General features: G+C 42.1%; 1 protein-coding gene across 9 annotated transcripts; it reads right to left on the bottom strand.

Annotated features, from left to right (window-relative positions):
- Positions 1 to 45: 45 nt before the first annotated feature.
- Positions 46 to 20,843, bottom strand: LOC309616825 (uncharacterized protein). Of its 9 annotated transcripts, none has more exons than XM_082367945.1 (6): positions 19,392 to 20,843; positions 14,669 to 14,850; positions 14,113 to 14,322; positions 10,502 to 10,628; positions 10,126 to 10,221; positions 46 to 6,127 (listed from the first exon to the last, which is right to left on the bottom strand). In XM_082367945.1, exons 3-6 carry the CDS (start codon positions 14,125 to 14,127, stop codon positions 4,167 to 4,169), a joined length of 2,199 nt encoding a protein of 732 aa, XP_082224071.1. In that variant the 5' UTR covers positions 14,128 to 14,322; positions 14,669 to 14,850; positions 19,392 to 20,843; the 3' UTR covers positions 46 to 4,166. The 9 variants fall into 9 exon arrangements, with proteins under 9 accessions (XP_082224071.1, XP_082224074.1, XP_082224072.1 ...); XM_082367948.1 differs by having other exon boundaries at positions 14,669 to 14,838; XM_082367946.1 differs by having other exon boundaries at positions 19,439 to 20,843.
- Positions 20,844 to 22,017: the final 1,174 nt, after the last annotated feature.

The raw sequence follows: 22,017 nt of genomic DNA, 5'->3' as shown, positions 1-22,017 counted from the left end.
TATGTTCGTACAGATGATCCCAAGTTTTAGAAAGGTAGCCTGAAAAAAAATTTTTTTAATGAGATGGCTCTCATTGAGGAGTAGAACTCAGGAAAATGGTTGTTCTTACTTGTGTCAAAGAAATCTGAAAGGAAATATCCAAGACTAAACTTTGCAGTAAGATGAACAATAATCCTGTCTTTATTCCTATACACACCACTTGACCACGGTGAATTATTCTGATTTTGGTGGGGACAATGAGAAGAGTGTATGTAGGAGACAAATTTTTAATAAGAACCTTGAGAAAGGACTTGGACTGGAAAACCTGAAAAGAAATGTTTCCAGCATCCAAAGGTCAAGTCTCTAAACACCCACTAGCCTGGGACTATGGGTCTCAAAACTTCCCGACTCCTGTGCTCTCAAACACAGACAAACTCTGCACTCCCTACACAACACTGACCTCAAATTCAATCTGAAATTTACCACAGACACTCTTGCCCATTGACACTCCTCCCCCAATTCCAGGCTTCTCCTGATCATGAGCTGGATAGTAAATCGCTAACCTAGGGGAGAAGCAGTGCTCATTGGTTTCACACCTTCCATCCAGTTTTCAATTACCGAGTCTTGCAGACCTAACGTATAGACCCTAAACCCTGACCAACAAGACCTTCAATCATTAATCTCTTCAGGTTAAGCCTCAATCAAAGGCCCCATCACTAACGCCCAGATTCCTCAGTGACTGAAGCCAAATAAAACCCCAAATACGGTCACTGACACACATTCCCTCTTCACTGACCCCACAGGCCCCTCACTGGGGATCCTTGCCCAGAATCAGGCTCAGCAGATATTGAGTCTCTGAAGACTCCTCCAGTAGCTGCCAAAGGCTGAACCTGGTCCAAAACCATTTCTGATTCTGATGCGCTCTCCCCGTAATGCCTCCTTGGCTGTTGCTAGGGACACCGAGGGCTCTTGCTCAGTTTCAGAAGACTTGCACAGGTTCTATGAGGACACACAGCTCTGTGACCTCATAGAGGTTCTGGCGCTTCCAACAGGAGTGGCCATAAAAGCTGCTAAGACTGCTGGGTGAGAAGACATGGAAATGTCTTCTGGGCACCCCAGTGCCTTCCTCTCTTTGCAAGAGATAGTCTCAGTCACAGAGCTAATTTAAGTTTTCAGAGGCCAGAACCAATCCAAGGCCAACGTGGTGTGAGATGCATTCTAGTCATCACTTTGGATAAAAGTGGCAAGATGATGGTGACCTTGTGCAGTTAGGCAGGAACACCTTGGGTACTACCAGTTTACCTGGAGTCTTATTACGGACAGAGCCCGAACTCGCTCTGCTTGCCGCAGGTCAGGCCAATAAATCGGGAGAGGACTTGTTGAGGCAAGGAGTAACGACTTTAATCGGAAAGCCAGCCGACTGAGAAGGCAGACTAGTGTCTCAAAAAATCCATCTTCCCTCAGTCTGAATGTGGGCTCCGCTTACACAGAGGAAGGGAAGGAGGAGGGACCCATTGCGATGCCAGTCAATGGCTGAGTGGGACGGCTACCGGTCATGCACTAACAGCTACGCACCTGCCCCGCCTCTATTACAGTCTGATATTCTGTGGCAGAGAAGATGCCCAGAGTTTCTAGTTGGATCTAAGGCTGAATTTACTTGAAGTCTGTATTGGGAAAAGCTACAGTTCGGACTTCCTCCTGTCTTTCTCCTTTACTCTCACCCTGTTGCCACACACACACTTTCAACACTTCTGGTTACCAAATGTGTGGGTTTCCCACACACCAAGCAATTCCTATCAGCTGGATCCTACATTTTAACTCAATTCTAACACTATCTACTTGAAGATAGTGCCAGATCCCACCAGTTAAGAGCTCAGTCCCACAACTGCTCCCACCCCACCTCAGATACTAATCCCAAATAGCTGGTCCCCAAGTTACCTACAAGTTGTCTGACTTGGCTCCAAATTGGAGGTTTGCGTGAGCCCCTTGTCAGGTTTGATTAATCTGCTAGAGTGGCTCACAGAACTCAGGGAAACACTTACCTGTGTTTACTAGTTTATTAAAGGACATGATAATGTACAGAAATGAACAACAAGCTGAGGAGAAACAGAGTGAGATCTGGGAGTGTTCTAAGCACAGGAGCTTCTGTCCCCATAGAGCTGGGGGTGTGTTAACACTCCCTGTACTTAAATGTGTTCACCCTTCTGGAAGCTCTCCACAGCCCCTACTATTGTTGGGATTTTATGGAAGCTTCCTCACGTTAGGCATGATCAATTAGTAACTCCATTTCTAGCCCCTCTCCCCTCTCCGGAGGATGGGGAGTGGGCTGAAAATTCCAAGTCTTTTTTGGGGACCAGCACCCATCCAGGAGCCATTCATGAGCCCACCCAGAGTCCCATCAATAGAACAAGAGATGCTCCACATGCTCTTATCATGCAGGAATTTACAAGGGTTTCAGAAGCTCTGTGCCAGAAACCGGGGGCAGAGACCAATATGTCTATTTTCTACAATTTCACAAGCTCAAATAGTCAACCCCAAAAGGATACATCCTAAACGATTCTATTTTTCTAATATTCTATAAATGACAAAATTATAGGATTAGTGTCAGGGAAAGGATGTGACAATGAGGATGTAGCATGAGGGAGTTTGTGTTGACAAACCATTCTGAATTTTTACTGGGGTGTTGGTTACAGGAACCTACATATGTGATAAAGTTTAAGGCAGTATTTAAAAACCATGTTAAAACTGGTGCAATAGAAATAAACCCTGTAGTTAACAGCACTGTTACAATTTCACTTTCCTCTATTTGATAGTAAACTGTGTGGTTATATAAGGTTTTACCTTTGGGAATAGTGGACTGAAGGTGATTTAGGAAATCTCTGGAATATTTCAGTTTTTGTGATTCTAAACTTACTTCAAAATTAAAAGTTATAAAAACATCACATTTATATTAATTTTATAACCCCCCTGCTGCTACTTATAAACTTGGTTAAACACACTAAATATGTTGACTTATACTTATGAAATGAATATATTGTTTCATTTTGAAGTACTTCAAATATTCTGAAATAACACTTAAACTTGGAACCAAAGAAATGCAAAAGTTAATTAGATAATTGAACACTCCTGCACCGTATATACTAAAATTTAATCCATGATGAGAGTAACTGCCACTATGTAAAATTTATAAGATCAATGACAAGGCATCTAGAAATACGGCTGAAGGTATCCTTTCCCCAGTTGTTTGTGAGGTGTATTATCCCTTAAGTTTAGACCTGTAACACAATGTTCTCATTCTTCATTTCTCCAAGGCTTCTTTCCTTCATTAAGTTGTTTGATATTTTGTTAAAGGCCACCATACTGAACGTGTTATTGCACAGATTTCCTGGCAAATGATGAGGCAATATTTATTACTGCAAACCCTTCCATATTCATCACCATTAGGAAAGTACTTCTCTAGTGTTAACTGACATCTCTTGAGGTGTTACTTCTGGGCAAAGGCTTTCCCACAATTATATTTCTACCAATTAGAAATATTCATTCACTCATGATCTATGATGACCACATATGATAGAGTCTATTACCAATAAAGTCTTTCCTAGTCTTTCACATTCTTAGGCTTTATCTCAGTATTCACTTTTTTAAAAAAATTTATTTATTTTTGGCTGCGTTGGATCTTTGTTGCTGTGCACGGGCTTTCTCTAGTTGCGGAGAGCGGGGGCTGCTCTTTGTTGCGGTGCGCAGACTTCTCATTGCGGTGGCTTCTCTTGTTGTGCAGCATGGGCTCTAGGCACACGGGCTTCAGTAGTTGTGGCACGCGGGCTCAGTAGTTGTGGCTCGCAGGCTCTAGAGTGCAGGCTCAGTAGTTGTGGTGCACAGGTTTAGTTGCTCCACGGCATGTGGGATCCTCCTGGACCAGGGCTCGAACCCGTGTTCCCTGAATTGGCAGGCAGACTCTTAACCACTGCACCACCAGGGAAGCCCTCAGTATACACTTTTTAGACAATAAAATGTCCTAAAACATTTTCACCATGGCTGATTGTGTCTAAGTTGTCTTGTAAATTTTTTCAGCAACATAAAATATGAGGCAATTGATCACTAAAGATAACACCACATTCTTTGCATTGTGATTCTTCTCTGCATACTGTTATCTTGAGTACAACTGGCAACAGGCTTCCCCAGAGTGACTACCTATGAATTCTCTTATGTTTAACAAGGATTGACAAGTGGGCAAAAGCTTTCCCACACTCGCTGCATCCATAGGGCCTCTCTCCTGTATGCTTTCTTTGATGAACATTGAGCCCTGACTTTGTGGTGAAGGTTTTCTCACATTCACTGCATTCATATGGCTTCTCTCCTGTGTGAATTCTCTGATGGGTAATGAGATCATTTTTGCGCAAAGAGAATTTTCCACATTCAGTACATGCAAAGGAAGTTTTCCCTGAGTGAACTCTCTGATGTTGTATGAGGCATGTCTTCTTCCTAAAGGCTTTACCACACTCGTTGCATTTGTATGGTTTCTCTCCAGTGTGAGTTTGCTGATGTGTACCCAGAGTACTCTTCATGGTGAAGCCCTTGCCACATTCATTGCATATATATGGTTTCTCTCCAGTATGAGTTCGCAGATGTGCGATGAGCATGCTTTTCCCAGTTAAGCCTTTGCCACATTCATTGCATACATAGGGTTTCTCTCCTGTGTGAGTGCGCTGGTGTACGTTGAGATGACTCTTCTCTGTGAAGCCTTTACCACATTCACTGCATACATATGGTTTCTCTCCTGTATGAATTCGCTGATGTCCTATCAGCCGGATCTTGGCTGGAAAGCCTTTTCCGCATTCACTGCACACGTAAGGCTTCTCCCCTGTGTGAGTTCGCTGGTGTACAATCAGGCGGCTCTTCACAGTGAAGCCTTTCCCACAGTCACTGCATACATAGGGTTTCTCTGCAGTATGAGTTCGCTGATGTACAATAAGATCACTCTTCATGGTGAAGCCTTTTCCACATACACTACATACATAGGGTTTCTCCCCTGTATGAATCCGCTGATGTCTGATGAGAGGGCTCTTCAAGGTGAAGCCTTTTCCACACTCATTGCATGTATAGGGTTTCTCTCCAGTATGAGTTCGCTGATGTACGATGAGGCAGTGCTTCATTGAAAAGCCTTTCCCACATTCACTGCACATATACAATTTCTCTTCTCTGTGAGTTTGCTGATGAGTGATAAGACTGTTCTTCAAGGTGAAACTTTTCCCACATACATTGCATATAAAGGGTTTCTCACCTGTATGAGTTCGATGGTGTGCAATAAGACGCCTCTTCTCGATGAAGCCTTTTCCACATTCACTGCATATGTAAGGTTTCTCTCCTGTATGAGTTTTCTGATGTGTAGTGAGACTGAACTTTGTAGAGAAGGCTTTTCCACACAGACTGCATCCATGGGGCTTCTCTCCCGTATGAGTTCGCTGATGATAAATGAGCCGACACTTTTTGGTGAATGCTTTCCCACATTCGCTACATGTGTAAGGTTTCTCTCCCATATGACTTTTCTGATGTATCTTGAACTGCGATTTCTCAAAGAAGGTTTTATCGCATTCAGTGCACTCATAATGTTTCAGTCCCGTATGAGTTCTCTGATGTTCAGTGAGCCTGGATTTTCTGGAGAAGGCTTTCCCACACAGACTACATCCATGAGGTTTTTCTCTAGTATGAACTTTCTGATGATCAGAGAGCTGAGACATCTTGAAGAAGGCTTTCCCACACTCACTGCATACATGGGCTTTCTCTATGTTGTGAGTTCTCTGTTGCTTAGTGGACAGGGCGTTATTGTTGATGGGTTTTGCACTTACAGGAAATTTAATTTCAGTAAAAGATTGCTCATGGTTAGCATGGAGAAGGGATTTCCCATCTCCATTAAACTCAGCAGAGTTCTCTAAGTTACAGCTTCTCTTCTGGTTTTCAAAACTTAAATTTGCATTTAAAGGTTTTTCAGTTAAGTCAAACATATCACAATTTTGCTTTAATAGGAAATGAGTTTCGTTCTGATTAACAATATTTGCAAATGTATTATGTTCGCAGCATTGTTCCACAGTATTTTGAATGCTGTGATTTGGCAAGTGATGCTGCAGAGGGTCATCAACTTTCCTGATTTCTAGGAAAGAAGAGAACAAGGAATCATTCCACAATCTCTCATAATTTTAATTTGGAAAGAAAACTGTTTCAAAAAATGCCTTCATGTGAAGTAACTATTTAGTGACAATTCTATGTGTGATATAATAAGAAATATATTTGGTCTTCCTCCACAGAACTCCTAAAGCCTTGTAATTTCCTAAGTGACAGGAGTATCTTTCAATACTGAGTTTATGCTAATGAGGTGACTTAGCATAGGGTTCCTACATAACCTCAGGATGGGACTGATCACCAGAAAGACTAAGTGATTAGAAGGTTGGAACTTTCAGCTCCACCCAGCAGCGTCTGGGAAAGGAGAGAGGGCCTAGAGATTAAAAATCTATAACAACTCTTAACAAGATTTGCTCAACCTTTGGATGGGTGAACACATCCATGTGCGAGGAGGGTGGTGCTCCCCAGTTCCATGGGGACAGAAGCTTCTGCATTCAGGAATCCTTCAGTCCTTGCCCTATATACCTCTTCCTCTGGCTATTCATCTGTATCCTTTATAGTAAACTGGTAAACATAAGTAAATGTTTCTTTGAGTTCTGTGAACCACCCTGGCAAATTAATTGAACCCAAGAAGGGGGTCATGAGAACCTTCAATTTATAGCCAGTTGGTCAGAAGCACAAGTAACAATCTGGAGTTGCAATTGACATCTGACATGGGGACAATCTTGTGGGACTGAACCCTTAACTTGTAGGATCTGACACTATTTCCACGTAGATAGTATCAGAAATGAGTTAAATTTGTAGGACACCCAGGTTTAATTCTGGGCATAGACAACTGAAGCAAAGGAATAAAGAAGGCAATTGCAGTCTGTGAATCACGGTTAAAGGAGCAATGAATATGTAAGAGGTGGAGGAAATCAGGATATGTTCAAAGAAAAGACAAGGTTCACTGCTGGACTTAATGGGAGAAGCACGGAAGAGGTTCAGACTCAAGGATTATTCCAAGAATTATGTGGTTTCAGCCACTGGGTAGGTGGAATGCCTCTTAATAATGTGAAGAATATTACTGAAGTCCAGAATGAGAGGAAAATCTAGCACACATTGTGAAACAAAGCTTAAGGAGGTTATTACTTGTCTGAATACAAACATGAAGAAACGCGTTGAATATATAAATGTTTCAAAAGGTCTTATCTGAAAACAGCAATGTGGATAGCATCAACATAGACAGATTATTGAAGAAGAACATATATATGTATATGTGTGTGTGTATATATATATATATATATATATATATATATATATATATATATATATAAAACTGATTCATTTTGCTGTACTCCTGAAACTAACACAACATTGTAAATCGACTGTACTCCAATATAAAATAAAAAATTTTAAAAAGAACCAGAGTATTCAAAGACAGAGTACTGGATAAGATTATGTTTGGAAACATGTATAATAAAAGCTCAAGGCACAGGGCCAAGGCTTTAGCCATTTCAACATGTAGAGTTTGAAAATTCAATCAAGCCCATTGAAAAGAACCAAACATTGACAATTGTGATCAGGTGCAAACTTGCAGACCCAGGTGTATAGAACAAATACAATGGCAAGTAAGAATGTGTCTCCTTAGCATCTGATTTCAAGGTAAATGTGATAAACTATTGAGGTTTATCATACTCCAACAACTTGCCCTCTTCTTCATTCTGCAGACCACCATTTACCTAACTCTAGCAAAGCACTAACACTAACATCAAATATAGATAAAATCTTCTGTAACCAACACTCCGAACTAATACTCTACTTGGAACATATTCTCCTGTGTTCCTACACAAAAAGGGAACGATGATATGCAGTTACTCCATCCCTGAACATTGCAAAGAAAGGACTGGCCCTCAGAGGATAACCTCTGAGTCCCTGGAATATCCCACCTGATGAGAATGTCTTTTTAGGCATGAGGTCTTAGGACATATCAGAGTCTATGCTAACAATGTGATTGGTGGTAGATGCCCATTTTTGTATGCCTGAGGCTTTGGACAACACTGTAACATTCTGATTCTGGGGTCTAGAGGCACCAAGCTTGGGTGAGCTTCCCTGGTTGGCAACACTTCACACATGTTGTCAAACATTCAAACATCATTGCTGGGAAAATTCAGCACTGTTCACATGACTCCACTGGTAGAGGACAACCAGGAAGCTTGTGTGCAGCCTCTCCTGGAGTCTTTCCCATGCACATTTGATCTTTGATGACTTTAATCTGTATTACTTTATTGTCACACATTGTAACCAAGAGTATAAAAGTACATTCCCTTCCCCAATAATGTCTATCTTCTATAAAGTAGGCAAAGTGATCCACTTTAAAAATTGTATAATGCCACTCCTCTACTCAAAATCCCATTTTCTCAACTTATTCAGAAAAGAAGCAAGGTCTTGAATGCCCTTGATAGGCAGTTTGTGACCTATGTACCAAAACCCCCAGCTACTACCCTGTTACCCTTAACTCCAGTCATTTTCCCTCTTGCTCAGTTCCTTCTACCCATGTAAGTTTCCTCGAAGTTCCTCAAACACATTCCAGATTCAGGTCTTTCAACTTCCCACTGTCTCACATTTGGAAAACTCCTCACCCAGGAAGATTACTCATATCCCTCATCTATGTGCTCAAAGGCACCTTATCAGAGAGCCACTCCCATTCCAAAAGGGCAGTTCCAAGCCCCAACACCCACTCTTCCATTAGCTGCTTTAATTTTCCTTACAGCAATTTTTACACTAAGACATGTTTTTCTTTTAAATGTGTAGAACTGAAAGAGAACCTCAATTTTTAAAAGGATGGAGAGAAGATTTCTGTTCTAACACACAAAATAAGAAGTCACAGGACAGCTGCCATGACGAAGACTAAAATACGTAGAAAGAAATTGTACATTAAACAATATTCAGAGAGAAGTCAATTTGGGGGTGTCTCTTTCAGAGAACAGAAAGAGGTTAACCCATGGGAATGGAAGAAACTTTTAAGACTTATGAGAACGGATAAGAAAATGGAAATGAAAGTATGGAAAACACTGGAAGGGGGTGGGGACCAAAGAACCACACAAATGCACAGCAAAAACCAGGTTATCATGGGGACACAGCATCCAAGGTGGGGTTGCATGTTATGGTGGGAAATCGTTATTTCCTCATACGGCAGGAAGAAGGTACAGTGGTTAAGAAGAGTATGATGAACTCAAAGTTCTCTTTCCAGAGAGGCCTGGAAAGTGGGATATCACAGCAAGAGAGGAGGTAACACAGACAGAGATCTTGTGATGGTAGACGAAGGAGAGGAAGATTTGAAAATCCAAGGAAGAAGAAAACTATGCAAACAAACAAAAATAAGATGCATATGAAATAAGCGGGGATCAGGGACTTCCCTGGTGGTCCAGTGGTAAAGAATCCACCTTATATTGCAGGGGAAGTGGGTTCGATCCCTGGTCAGGGAACTAAGATCTCATGTGCCATGGAGCAATTAAGCCCGAGTGCCACAGCTACTGAGCTCGCGCACTTCAACTAGAGCCCACGTGCTGCAAACTACAGAGCCCGCTAGCTCTGGAGCCCGCATGCCACAACTACAGAGCGCACGTGCCCTGGAGCCTGCACACCACAACTAGAGGAGAGAAAACCCGCAAGCCACAACTAGAGAGAAGCCTGCACACCACAACAAAGAGCCCGTGTGCCGCAACGAAGATCCTGCATGCCGCAACTAAGACCCGACGCAGCCAAAAATTTAAAACTGAAATAAAATAAATAAATAAATAATAAAGATACAATAAAAAAAAAAAACACACTCATGGTTTAGAAATAAGCAGGGATAAGATCTCAGAAGAAAACAAAGGGATACATTTTCCTCTTAACTTCCACAAAGAAAGAGTTCTTATACAGGAAGAGAGGTACGTGATAGGGCTGTTTATGTTTCCTCAGACACTATCACAGCTCTGACACCTTCTCTCCTGACCAGAGTTCGACTTCCCTGGCTGCCCACCTTGCTGGGTCTCACCCACTCACCCGGACAGATTCGACCATGGCTGTCATCTTCTACTGGCCACAGTTGTTCTCCTCGCTCCAACCTGGAGACAGCATCTGGTTTGCTGGCTTGATACCCTGTTCATGAAAAATGATAGAAGAATTAGACATATCGAACTGGGCTGGGATACGGCAGGAAGGGATAATGGTACATGGAGGGAATAAACAGGTTTCACATCTGTAACCTCAAGGCTTTTCTCTCAGGAGTGGGGCGATTATACCCTCTAGTCTGAGGCAAGAGAAGGATCTGAGACTCGACCATTGCAGAGGAATGCAGTTAGTCTGAAGAGTTAAGAGGCTGAGAATGGAATGGTCACTGACGGGCACCCTCTGAGGGACCCAGGGGAGCTGTCCTCACCCACGGACACCAGGTTGCTATAGTTCTCCAGCATCACATCCCGGTACAGGTCCTTCTGATCGGGGTCCAGGAGCTGCCACTCCTCCCACGTGAACTTCATAGTCACGTCGTCATACGTCAGGGATTCCTGTCATAACACAGTCACGTTTAGCCAAGTGATGTTCTTTGGGTGACATGGAAAAATGTAAAGGAAATTATTCTGCTCACTTTTGCCATATAGGAAATTGGTGGGTTTTTTCCTTCTTATGCTCTGATAGAATAAGAATACTAGTAAAATACTATGTTACGGTGCTGTCTTCCAGATGGAATAGATGCGTAAGGCAGGGTTAAAAATGCCAAGCTTCTGGGCTTCCCTGGTGGCGCAGTGGTTGAGAATCCGCCTGCCAATGCAGGGGACACGGGTTCGAGCCCTGGTCTGGGAAGATCCCACATGCCGCGGAGCGGCTGGGCCCGTGAGCCACAATTACTGAGCCTGCGCGTCTGGAGCCTGTGCTCCGCAACAAGAGAGGCCGCGATAGTGAGAGGCCCGTGCACCGCGATGAAGAGTGGCCCCCACTTGCCGCAACTAGAGAAAGCCCTCACACAGAAACGAAGACCCAACTCAGCCATAAATAAATAAATAAAATGGAGATTTCTTTAAAAAAAAAAAAAGCCAAGCTTCTCATGATGGCTTGGTCTTTCTGGTTACCAGCCCTCATCCAGGAGCTCACTCAGAGTCACCTCGGTAGAACAAAGTCACTCCTGTCACCCAGGAAATGACAAGAGTTTCAGGGGCCCTGTGTCAGGAACAGAGGTCAAAGACCAATATTAGAACAGGAGATACCCCTAGTGTTCTTATCACTTAGGGAATCACAAGGGTTTTAGGAGCTCTGTGCCAGGAACAGGGGGCAGAGACCAATACATATTTTCTGCTATCTCACAAGCATTCACTAATATCAAACTATATGCTACTTACAAGTAGATGAAGAAAATACATATTAATTTCAGTGGTCAATATACTAAACAAAATAAGAGAAACTGTACAGGAAATTCCCTGGCGGTCCAGTGGTTAGGACTCGGTGCTTTCACTGTGGTGGCCCGCGTTCAATCCCTGGTTGGGGAACTAAGATCCCGCAAGCCATGTGGCCAAAAAAAAAAAAAAGAAAAGAAGAAGAAGAAAAAAAAAACTGTACAAAACACGTATAAAGCATAAAAGATTATTAGATGATCAGGAACTTTATTCAATATCCTGTAATAAACCATAATGAAAAAGAATATGAATACATATAACTGAATTACTTTGCTATACACCAGAAACTAACAGAACATTGTAAATCAACTATACTTCAATAAAAAAATTAAAAAACAAAAAAAGAATAAAAAGTCCAAAAAAAAGATTATTAGATGATCAAATTTATAAGAAAACTATTCTTTAAAGAATATATATATATGGACAGAGACAATGCACATATATGTGTGTATATCATTAGGTGGGGTTAATATCATATTAGATGAAATGAGGAAACATCTGTAGGAAACATGTTTTTACATTTATAAGAAGTAAGGACAGGGACTTCCCTGGTGGCACAGTGGTTAAGAATATGCCTGGCAATGCAGGGGACACAGGTTTGATCCCTGGTCCGGGAAGATCTCACATGCTGTGGAGCAACTAAGCCCATGTGCCACAACTACTGAGCCTGTGCTCTAGAGTCCGTGAGCCGCAACTACTGAGCCCACGTGCCACAACTACTGAAGCCCTAGAGCCCGTGCCCTGCAACAAGAGAAGCCACCGCAGTGAGAAGCACACGCACGGCAATAAAGAGTAGCCCCCGCTCGCTGCAACTAGAGAAACCCTGTGCACGGCAACGAAGACCCAACACAGCCAAAAATAAATAAATTTATAAAAAAAAAAAAGAAGTAAGGACCGTCAAGGACTGCAGTTAAGGACCCAACACATCACCTCTATGCAGAACCGTCAAAGTCCTATGTGAACTTGAGACCCATGTGCCATGAAACATTAACATCCCTCAAGGAACTGGTCTGCTTTTTCCTCACAGTTGATCCCTATGATATGTGATATAATAAGAAACATATATTTGGTCTTCAGCCCCAGTTTCTAACACAATTGCTCCTAAACCCTTGGAGTTTTTTAAGTAATAGAGGTAAGGGGCATTCTGTGTTATTTATAACAAGTCCCTTTCAAACATACCTGAGTTTATGCTAGCAAGGTGAGTCTTGGTGGACCCCTAGAGAGTTTCAGGATGGGGGTTGGTTGCCCAGGGAACCAACCTTGTGATTAGAGGGTTGGAACTTTCAGCCCCACTTCTAGTCCCCAGGGAGGGGGGAGGGACTGGAAACTGAGCCAATCAACAATAGCCATTGATTTAATCTACCACACCTACCCAATGAGACCTCCATAAAAAAAACCCGGGCTTCCCTGGTGGCGCAGTGGTTGAGAATCTGCCTGCCAATGCAGGGGACACGGGTTCGAACCCTGGTCTGGGAAGATCCCACATGCCGCGGAGCAGCTAGGCCCGTGAGCCACAATTACTGAGCCTGCGCATCTGGAGCCTGTGCTCCGCAACAAGAGAGGCCGCGATGGTGAGAGGCCCGCGCACCGCGATGAAGAGTGGCCCCCACTTGCCGCAACTAGAGAAAGCCCTCGCACAGAAACGAAGACCCAACACAGTCATAAATAAATAAATTAATTAATTTAAAAAAAAAAAAGAAAGAAAAATTTAAAAAAAAAAAAAAAGAGTGGCCCCCGCTTGCCGCAACTGGAGAAAGCCCCCGCACAGAGACGAAGACCCAACACAGCCATAAATAAATTAAAAAAAACAAAAAACAAAAAACCCTAAACTACAGGGCTCAGAGCACTTCCGGGATGGTGAACACATCTAGGCGCTGGGGGTGTGACACTCCTAGAGAGGGCATGGAAGGTCCTTGTCCCTTCCCTCATATCTTGCCTAAGTATCTTTCCATTTGGCTCTTCCCAAGCTGTATCCTTCATAATGAACCAGTATAGGTAAGCAAAGTCTATTCCTGAGTTATGTGAACCGTTGTAGTAAACTATCGAACCTGAGGAAGGGATTTCGGGAACCCCCGATTTGCAGCCAAGTCAGAAGTATGGGTACTGTGGGCAGCCAATACTTGGCATCCAAAGTGAGGGCAGTCCTGTGGGATTGAGCCCTTAAACCTGTGGAGACTGACAGTAACTGCAGTAGTTAATGTCAGAATTGAATTAAATTGTAGACGCTCAGCTGGTATCTAGAGTTGGAGAAGTGACTGTTGGTCTGGAAAGATCCACACATTTGGTGCCAGAAGTGCTGGGAGTAGAAACAGTTTGTAGTACTGCCTGACATGTAACTTATGATTCTCTTGTGATGGCTATCAGAGATATTACACAAAAATTGACAGCTAATATAACTCACAGGATTGTGCACATTCACATATTATATCCCAACACGAGTCACAGAATATGAATCCTATGAATAATATATTCCTGATCCAACTTCACCAAGATTTCTCCAGATCCTGCTAGGATCCATTTAAACTTTCCTACTTAGCTGCACTGATTTTTACAGGCAAAGCCACTGGGGAATAAAGAAAGAATAAAAGAAACCAAAAGTCACCTGGGCCTGGATCATTTTCTTCTGACTTTGGGAAATGGCTGCAAACTGGGATGTTGTCTTTAGCTCTTCTGGATCAGCTCTACATTTCTGTTCAAAAATCTCAGTCTCCAATCAAGGATGTCTCCAGAACTGACAGTACTTAAGTCTCAGAATCTTTTCCTCCTTCTTTCCTTTGATCCCTCTTGTTCCTGGGGAGCCAGCACCTGTGGGCTGAAGAGCAAATTACTCTGAGTGGCACATTCTCTTTTGGCCCAGATCCTGTCAGTGTTGCTGGCCACTCACCTTAAATTAAGGCCCCCAAAGATCGATCGGTCCTTTTATTAAGAAGCTTTTACATCTGGGCCAATAAAACACAACATTCCAAATATTTGGGAAGTACACCTTTCTCTTGTAAAGTGGAAGCAGTAAGACTGTGAAAGGGGATGTGGGAAGGAGAACCAGCACAGCTCAATGCCCCACTGGCAGGGAAATCCACAGGTAGATCAACTTTAGGAAAGAGGACACACAGACAGGATATACACATTTTTCTTCTTTTAAACCACGTGCATCCACGTACCTCTTCAAAAGTCTTTTTACATCCCAGGGTTCACATACTCAAATTTGAAGAACATCATGCTAAGCAAATAAGAAGCACCGTCATGTAATTTCTCATTACCATCCACCTCTTGATCCTCGATAAGAGTATTATAAGCATAAACCTATAAAGGATACTCAGCCAAAAATCCTCTAGGAATAAAACTGAAATAAAAACATTTTCAGGGGTCGGGGGGGAGAAGGATAAATTAGGAGTTTGGGATTATCATATACACACTACCATATATAAAACAGATAACCAACAAGGACGTACTGTATAGCACAGGGAACTATATTCAATATTTTGTAATAAACTGTAGGAGAAAAGAATCTGAAAAAAATAGATATATATGTACGTACAACTGAATCATTTTGCTGTACACCTGAAACTAACACAACACTGTAAATCAACTGTACTTCAATTAAAAAAAAAAAAACATTTTCAGGCAAAACCAGAGAGAATTCTTCATCAGAAGACCTGTAATACAGCAAATGCACATGTTCTTCAAGCAAAAGGAAAGGGTCCTCCAATGTAAGTAGAGGACCAAGGAATGAAAAGGAACTAAACTGGTAAATAAGCAGTTAAGTCTAAATTAGTACCAGCTGGGAAAATGATCATATCTCAGGAGGTTTTAAAAATATAGAGAGTTAACCACCACTTCCCTGGTGGCGCAGTGGTTAAGAATCTGCCTGCCTGGGCTTCCCTGGTGGCGCAGTGGTTGAGAATCTGCCTGCTAATGCAGGGGACACGGGTTCGAGCCCTGGTCCGGGAAGATCCCACATGCCATGGAGCAACTAAGCCTGTGCACCACAACTATTGAGCCCGCTCTCTAGAGCCCGCGAGCCACAACTACTGTGCCCACGCGCCTAGAGCCTGTGCTCCGCAACAAGAGAAGCCACTGCAGTGAGAAGCCCACGCACTGCAAGGAAGAGTAGCCCCCGCTCGCCGTAACTAGAGAAAGCCCGCGTGTAGCAATGAAGACCCAATGCAGCCAAAAATAAATAAACAAATAAATAAAATAAATAAATGTAAAAAAATAGAGTTAAAATTTACCATGATAGCATATAAATTATGAGGTGGGTAAACGAATGAGTGTTCTAAGATCTCTGTATAGATAGAGTATTAAAGTACTAATTACAGTAACACTTTGACAAAGGCTGTATATTATTTGTAATCTCTGATGTCAAAATAAAACTAATAACTTTTAAAAACATACATAATTTCTATGTTAAGAGACAGAAAATATAATGTACATGGCTTCTGAGGCAATTACTCAACTCTACCACTGTAGCTCAAAAGCAGTCATACTTTTGGACTTCCCTTGGTGGTCCAGTGGTTAAGAGTCCGTGCTTCCACTGCACGGGGCACGGGTTCCATCCCTGGTTGGGGAATTTCCACATGCCATGCAATGTGGCCAAAAAACAGCCGTATTTAAAAAACAAAACAATAGGTGTGCTAGGTTCCAATAAAACTTTATTAACAAAAACAGGCAATGGGCCAGAGTTAATCCATGGGCTCCAGGTGTCCAACCCTGAATTGGAGCAGAAAAGCCATATGATCATCTAAATCAAGAGTCAGTAACAGACTCTCCAGGGCCTGGACCATCTGTTTTTACAAATCAAGGTTTATGGGAACACAGCCAGACGCATCTGTTGACTATTGTCTTAGGCTGTTTTTACACTATAATAGCAGGGTTGAGAATCTGAGTTTGGATACATTACCCACTGCAATGCAGTTTGAAAAAATAATAATAAAAGGTGAGTTTTGAATATAAGGAGAGGCAAATTGTATTTGCCTAATATGTCTATATATCTGTTTAGTCAGGAGGCTGGTTACAAAATTAAAATGGAAAAATTCTATACGATTCTAAAGCATACACAGGTCAAGTGTCTATTTAAAAGAACGTCTCCTGGGAACAATTTAACATTCAAGCGAAAATGATCAATGAAACTATCAACGGGTAACCTAAAAATCCATTTCTAAGAATCTCTGAAAGGAAAATATTGGCAAAAGTGTGATATTTGACAGGTCATTTTTACTTTCTTCACTATATTTTTCATAAGAGCATGTATATTTTAAAAATCAGAGAGGGCACTTCTCTGGTTGTCCAGTGGTAAAGAATCCGCCTTCCAATGCAGGGGATGCGGATTCAATCCCTGGTCAGGGAACTAAGATCCCACATGCCGCGGAGCAACTAAACCCGCGTGCCACAAACTGCAGAGCCCATGCGCCCTGGAGCCTGCGCACCACAACTAGAGAAAACCCGCAGGCCACAACTAGAGAGAAGCCTGCACGCTGCAACGAAGAGCCTACGTCGCAACTAAGACCTGATGCAGCCAAAAAAGAAGAAAGAAAAAAAAAAATCAGGGAAATATCAGCATTCTACACTTTAAATAAAATTGCTGTAGCACGGTCATTAATATAAGTTCATGGCTTTCGAAGTTTTCTTTCCAAAAAAAAAAATAGAGAGGGAAAACAAGGAGGAAAGCAGGGAGAGAGAAAATGAGTTATAAATACAAATTTTACAAAACACAAAGCCACAAATATGGGGAAATTAGCAGCTTTTTTACTCAGCTATGCTATGCATCTGCCATCACAGTTCATTATTTAAGGTATTTTACTTCACTGAATCTTCAAAATAACTCTAAGGGAGAGATTTTAATTGCTTTTCTTTTCTTTTTTTCTAAGAAGGAAACAGACAAGAGGTCACACGAACTGCACAATGAGCAGGAGGCAGAATTTGGATTGAAAAACCAGATTCATCTCGTTCCGAAATTAATTTTCACTCCACACCAGGCCAAAATTATTTGTAAATAAGATGTCTGTTCATTACATAAAGAAAGGAAACAAGTAAAAGGCTGTTAGTAGAACTGTAATTAATCATGTGATTGAATAAGTATTTAAAGTAATGGTAGAAGTCTGCAACTTACTTGGAAATATACCAAAACCAACAACAACAAAAGACTGATATATGAACAGAAGGATGAACAGAGGGTTAGGTAACTAACTGGTAGAGCAAGTCTAGTACTATTAATAATAAAGCCTAAGTGGTAGGTATATGGGTGGTTAATATAAAATCCTTTCAATATTTCTGTATGTTTGAAAATTTTCACACTAAAATGTTGGGTGGAAAGAAAGATATTGTAGGTTTAAGAATTTAGTAAGGTGACCAAACATAAATATTTAAAGTTAAATATTAAACTGGGGGGCGTGGGGAGAGGATAAATTAGGAGGATGGGATTAACATACACACACTACTATATGTAATATAGATAACCAACAAGGACCTACTGTATAGCACAGGAAGCTATATTCAATATTTTGTAATAACCTAGAAGGGAAAAGAATCTGAAAAAGATATCTATATATACATGTATAACTGAATCAATGTGCTGTACACGTGAAACACGATATTGTAAATCAACTATACTTCAATTTTTAAAAAATCAGCCAAAAATAAATAAATAAATAAAGTCAACTGCTCTTTTGTGTTGTAGAAAATTATAAGGGAACGGGAGTTAGCAAATAATAATATGTTTACAATTGCAATTAAAATAAGTAGTCTAGGCTGGAGATGAAAGGCAAGGGAACAAATCCATGGGTAAATGCATAATCATAAAATGTTCCAAAAAATGACACCTAAGTATTTTAAATATTTCACGTCTATATAAATGTATGCAGTCACTGAATATAAACCTACTTATAATACCACCAGTTCACGCATTTAAAATAATTTGTAAATCTATATTCCATTAAATAAAGTGAAAGAGAAAATCATAGTACCATTTACGCAATTTATCTGAATTATGAATATGAAGGACATGATATAAACGCCTAAAACTGAAATACACTAAAATTTTACAAGCATTGTCCTTTGGGAACAGAACTCACGGTGACAGAGATGTTATTTTACTTGTTTTAGACAGAATCTGAAAAGAAATATCCAAGAGGAACGTGCAGGAGTCTTGCAGGACAAAGGATAAAAGCTGCATCTTAAGTATCGTAAAACATACTGCTATTAGATATTCATCTGGTGGATCTCTGGATCATTCATCTCGCCAAAAACCTTCATCTCTGGGAGTTTAAGAGTAAGGGGTGATGTTGGGTGCCAAAGAGGATTTTAAAACTAGTGGTGAAGAAAGGACTCGGACCGACCTAAACGGCAGAAGGGTAACGTTAACGTCCATCACATCTGTTACACAGGCCGAGGTTGGAGCTCAACACACGCAGCGGCCAAGTACTCGGGCCTCCAAAGTATCAGCCCATACACGCATCTGTACCCCAAACGATTACTACCACCACCCGGATTAATCTCAGAGACTCCTGTCCATTAATCCCGAAACAGATACTCCATCTTTAAGCCCCAAACAAAACCCGAACCATAAACAGCATTCACTGACAAACACCACCCTCCAGTTCGCAATCACTGAGCCCTAAAGAGAGTAAACGGCAAAGACCCCAACACGTGCCCTCGCGACTAAATCGTTGACCTCTAGGGATCTTTAACCACTAAGCACAAGAGAATCTCCTGATTGAAGCCAGAAGTACCCCAACCGCACGTACACTGTTACCCACCCTTTAGGGCTCCCCTGGAAAAGAACACCCATTCACGCTGTCCTCCCGCTTGTATTCCACACGCACCACCCAACGCGGACGCTGACAGGCCCTCCCTCCCCACTGTCCACGAAGAGACCCAGCCACTAACTTGACTTCCTCCAGGGACGATCGCGACCCATCCACGGCTGAACTTACTTCGCAGAACTTCGTCGCTTCCCTCATCACCGCGGTACGGTGGCCAACGAGGGTCTGAGGCGTTTCTGCCGCAAAAAGACAACCGAATTTCCGGCTTCTCTTCAGAGGTAACTTGGCCGCGCCCTCTAGCCTGGCCCTGTGGGCGCGGCCATGTTTGGGGATCGGGCGTCTGAAGAGCGAAGAGCCCCGTTTTGCGCTCGTGCGCGGGGACGGCTGGGAAGACGGGAGGTCACCGAAACTGTCAATTTTGGGGCACCTGAACCCTTAATAAAAACGGACATATGCGCATAAGCTCGAGCTTGCACCAAACAAGAAAGGCATGGGGGTAAATCCCTTTCTGCGAGCTGGCAAGAAAATTAAAATGGCAGTGACGTTGATCCACTTTGTACGAAAGTTAGGAAACGGCCCAGTGGGCGCAACCATCTTACAGGAAGTGGAGGAATCCGTACAGCACAACTCGCGTTTGGGAAAAGGCGAACCGTCCGGTAGAGGATATCTGGGCCAAGTTTCTAGAGAAATTGGCCTGAAGGGATTTTTGAACGGCACAGGGCTTGGAGAAGCTCTGACGTGACAGGGATGGCGGCCATAGGTTAGGAAATAAAAACAGCTGGAACGTGCTAAAGCTGTTCATATGTATGAGGGAAAGGCCACTGAAGGCGGGCCCAATGTGAAGGGCAGTACCTATGACAGAGGGGGGAAGCTTTCCCTTTGGGGTCCAAAGACAAAGACAGGGCTCTTAAGACCAAGGGTCAAAAATTAAGGAAATACGACTTAAAGGAGAATAAAAGGTTGTGTAAAAAAAAGAGAGTAATCATGTTACACTACGTGAGTCAGTTGCAAATAGCTTTACAAAGTCATAGTAATGTAACACCGTAACTGTGGATCCAACTAAACCCGTTGGAAGAATGGAAGAAAAGGAAAGGAAATGCCGTGTGTGTGTGTGTGTGTGTGTGTGTGTGTGTGAGATAGATATGAGTGTATTGAAACAGAAATGTCTAAACTACTCCAGACTCAATGGATCATTTTACATTCCCACCATCGATATATGAGATCCACTTTCTCTGATTCCTCACTAGGATTTGTTATAAAGAGATTTTAAAAGGAATAAGAAAAAGATGACCAACCTAAATTTTTTTTTTACTTTTTAAAATTATTTTTTAATTTTTGGCTGCGTTGGGTCTTCGTTGCTGCACGCAGGCTTTCTTCTACTTGTGGCGAGTGGGGGCTGCTCTTCATTGCTGTGCATGGGCTTCTCATTGCGGTGGCTCCTCTTGTTGCGGAGCACAGGCTCTAGGCGTGTGGGCTTCAGTAGTTGCCGCGGGTGGGCTTGGTAGCTGTGGCTCACGGGCTCTAGAGCGCAGACTCAGTAGCTGTGGCGCATGGGCTTAGCTGTGGAGCATGGGCTTAGCTGCTCTGCGGCATGTGGGATGTGGGATCTTCCCAGACCAGGGCTTGAACCCATGTCCCCTGCACTGACAGGCGGATTCTTAACCACTGCACCACTGGGGAAGCCCAGGCCAACCTAGAATTTTTAATAGCTAAATAATATACTGGCCACTTATTTTTAAAAATCGCAAATACTTAATTTTTAAAATGCCAGTCTTACTAATATTCAAATTCATGAAGAGTGAATGATGAATAATGTTCAGTCTCAGGCTATGGGATAAAGGCATTCTATTGGGCTTTGTCTCTCATCTGCACAGTAGATAACAGAGGTGTCCCCTACATACAGCTTTGAATGAATTAATATGTTATTATCAAGCTTGTCATAGATCTAGTTCCAAAAATGCACACCCATAAATTGTACGTGTTAGACGTTTGGTATGTTTTTTAGGGGGGCAGGATTGAGTCTAGAGTATAAAAATTAATAAAATGTTTTTAGAGTACAACTTGCAATTACCCAATTTAAGCTTCTGTCTTAGAGCCACCAATCAATTTTAAGAATTGAAATTCAGTAGAAATTATTTTTGTGAGAACAAACATGTACAAGGATATTCATAGCATCTATTTTGACAATTTTAAGGAAATAAATAATCTTGTGATTGTTACAAAAACTTACTCTTGCATCTTGCATTCACACCTTTGGATAGTGCTCCTGCACAGTAACTGTGACCAGTGTGTCCAATGGGACAATAGCAAGCTTGACACCGAGGACAGAAATAGACTTGCCCACTGAGGCATGTTCTATTTGTCTCTTGGAGCTCTTCTGACACATTGTAATAGAGCCCAGGTTAGCCTTGGGATGAGAGACTATGTGAAAAGTGGCCTCAACCATTCCAGGGGAGGCTCAGATACATCAGAAAAGCCACCTAGATCGTGTAGCCCCCAGTCAGGACCGCGCACACCAGACAGTCCAACCGTCAACCCACATAACAGAATTAATATTTATTATAATTAATGTTTGTTGTCTTTAGACATTAAGTTTTAGAGAGGTAGGTTTGTAATGCAGTCAAAGGTAACTAATACCAATATGAATGTACATTAGTAGGTGATGGGTTAAATAAATCATGAGATGTCTCTTCATGAACACTATGCAGACATAAAAAGAATGAAGAAGATTGTTATTGGTACAGCTACTA

Source organism: Balaenoptera borealis (genome assembly GCF_965194805.1).
Source record: "Balaenoptera borealis genome assembly, chromosome: 19".
NCBI lineage: Eukaryota > Metazoa > Chordata > Mammalia > Artiodactyla > Balaenopteridae > Balaenoptera > Balaenoptera borealis.
Note: the sequence above shows the minus strand (reverse complement) of the source record. Positions and strands in the feature narration are given on the sequence as shown.

Coding starts and splice junctions, on each gene's coding strand:
- LOC309616825 (XM_082367945.1), bottom strand. Junction 10,222..10,501: donor TAGCAACCTGGTGTCCGTGG/GTGAGGACAGCT, acceptor TTTCATGAACAG/GGTATCAAGCCAGCAAACCA. Junction 6,128..10,125: donor CCATGGTCGAATCTGTCCGG/GTGAGTGGGTGA, acceptor CTTCTTTCCTAG/AAATCAGGAAAGTTGATGAC.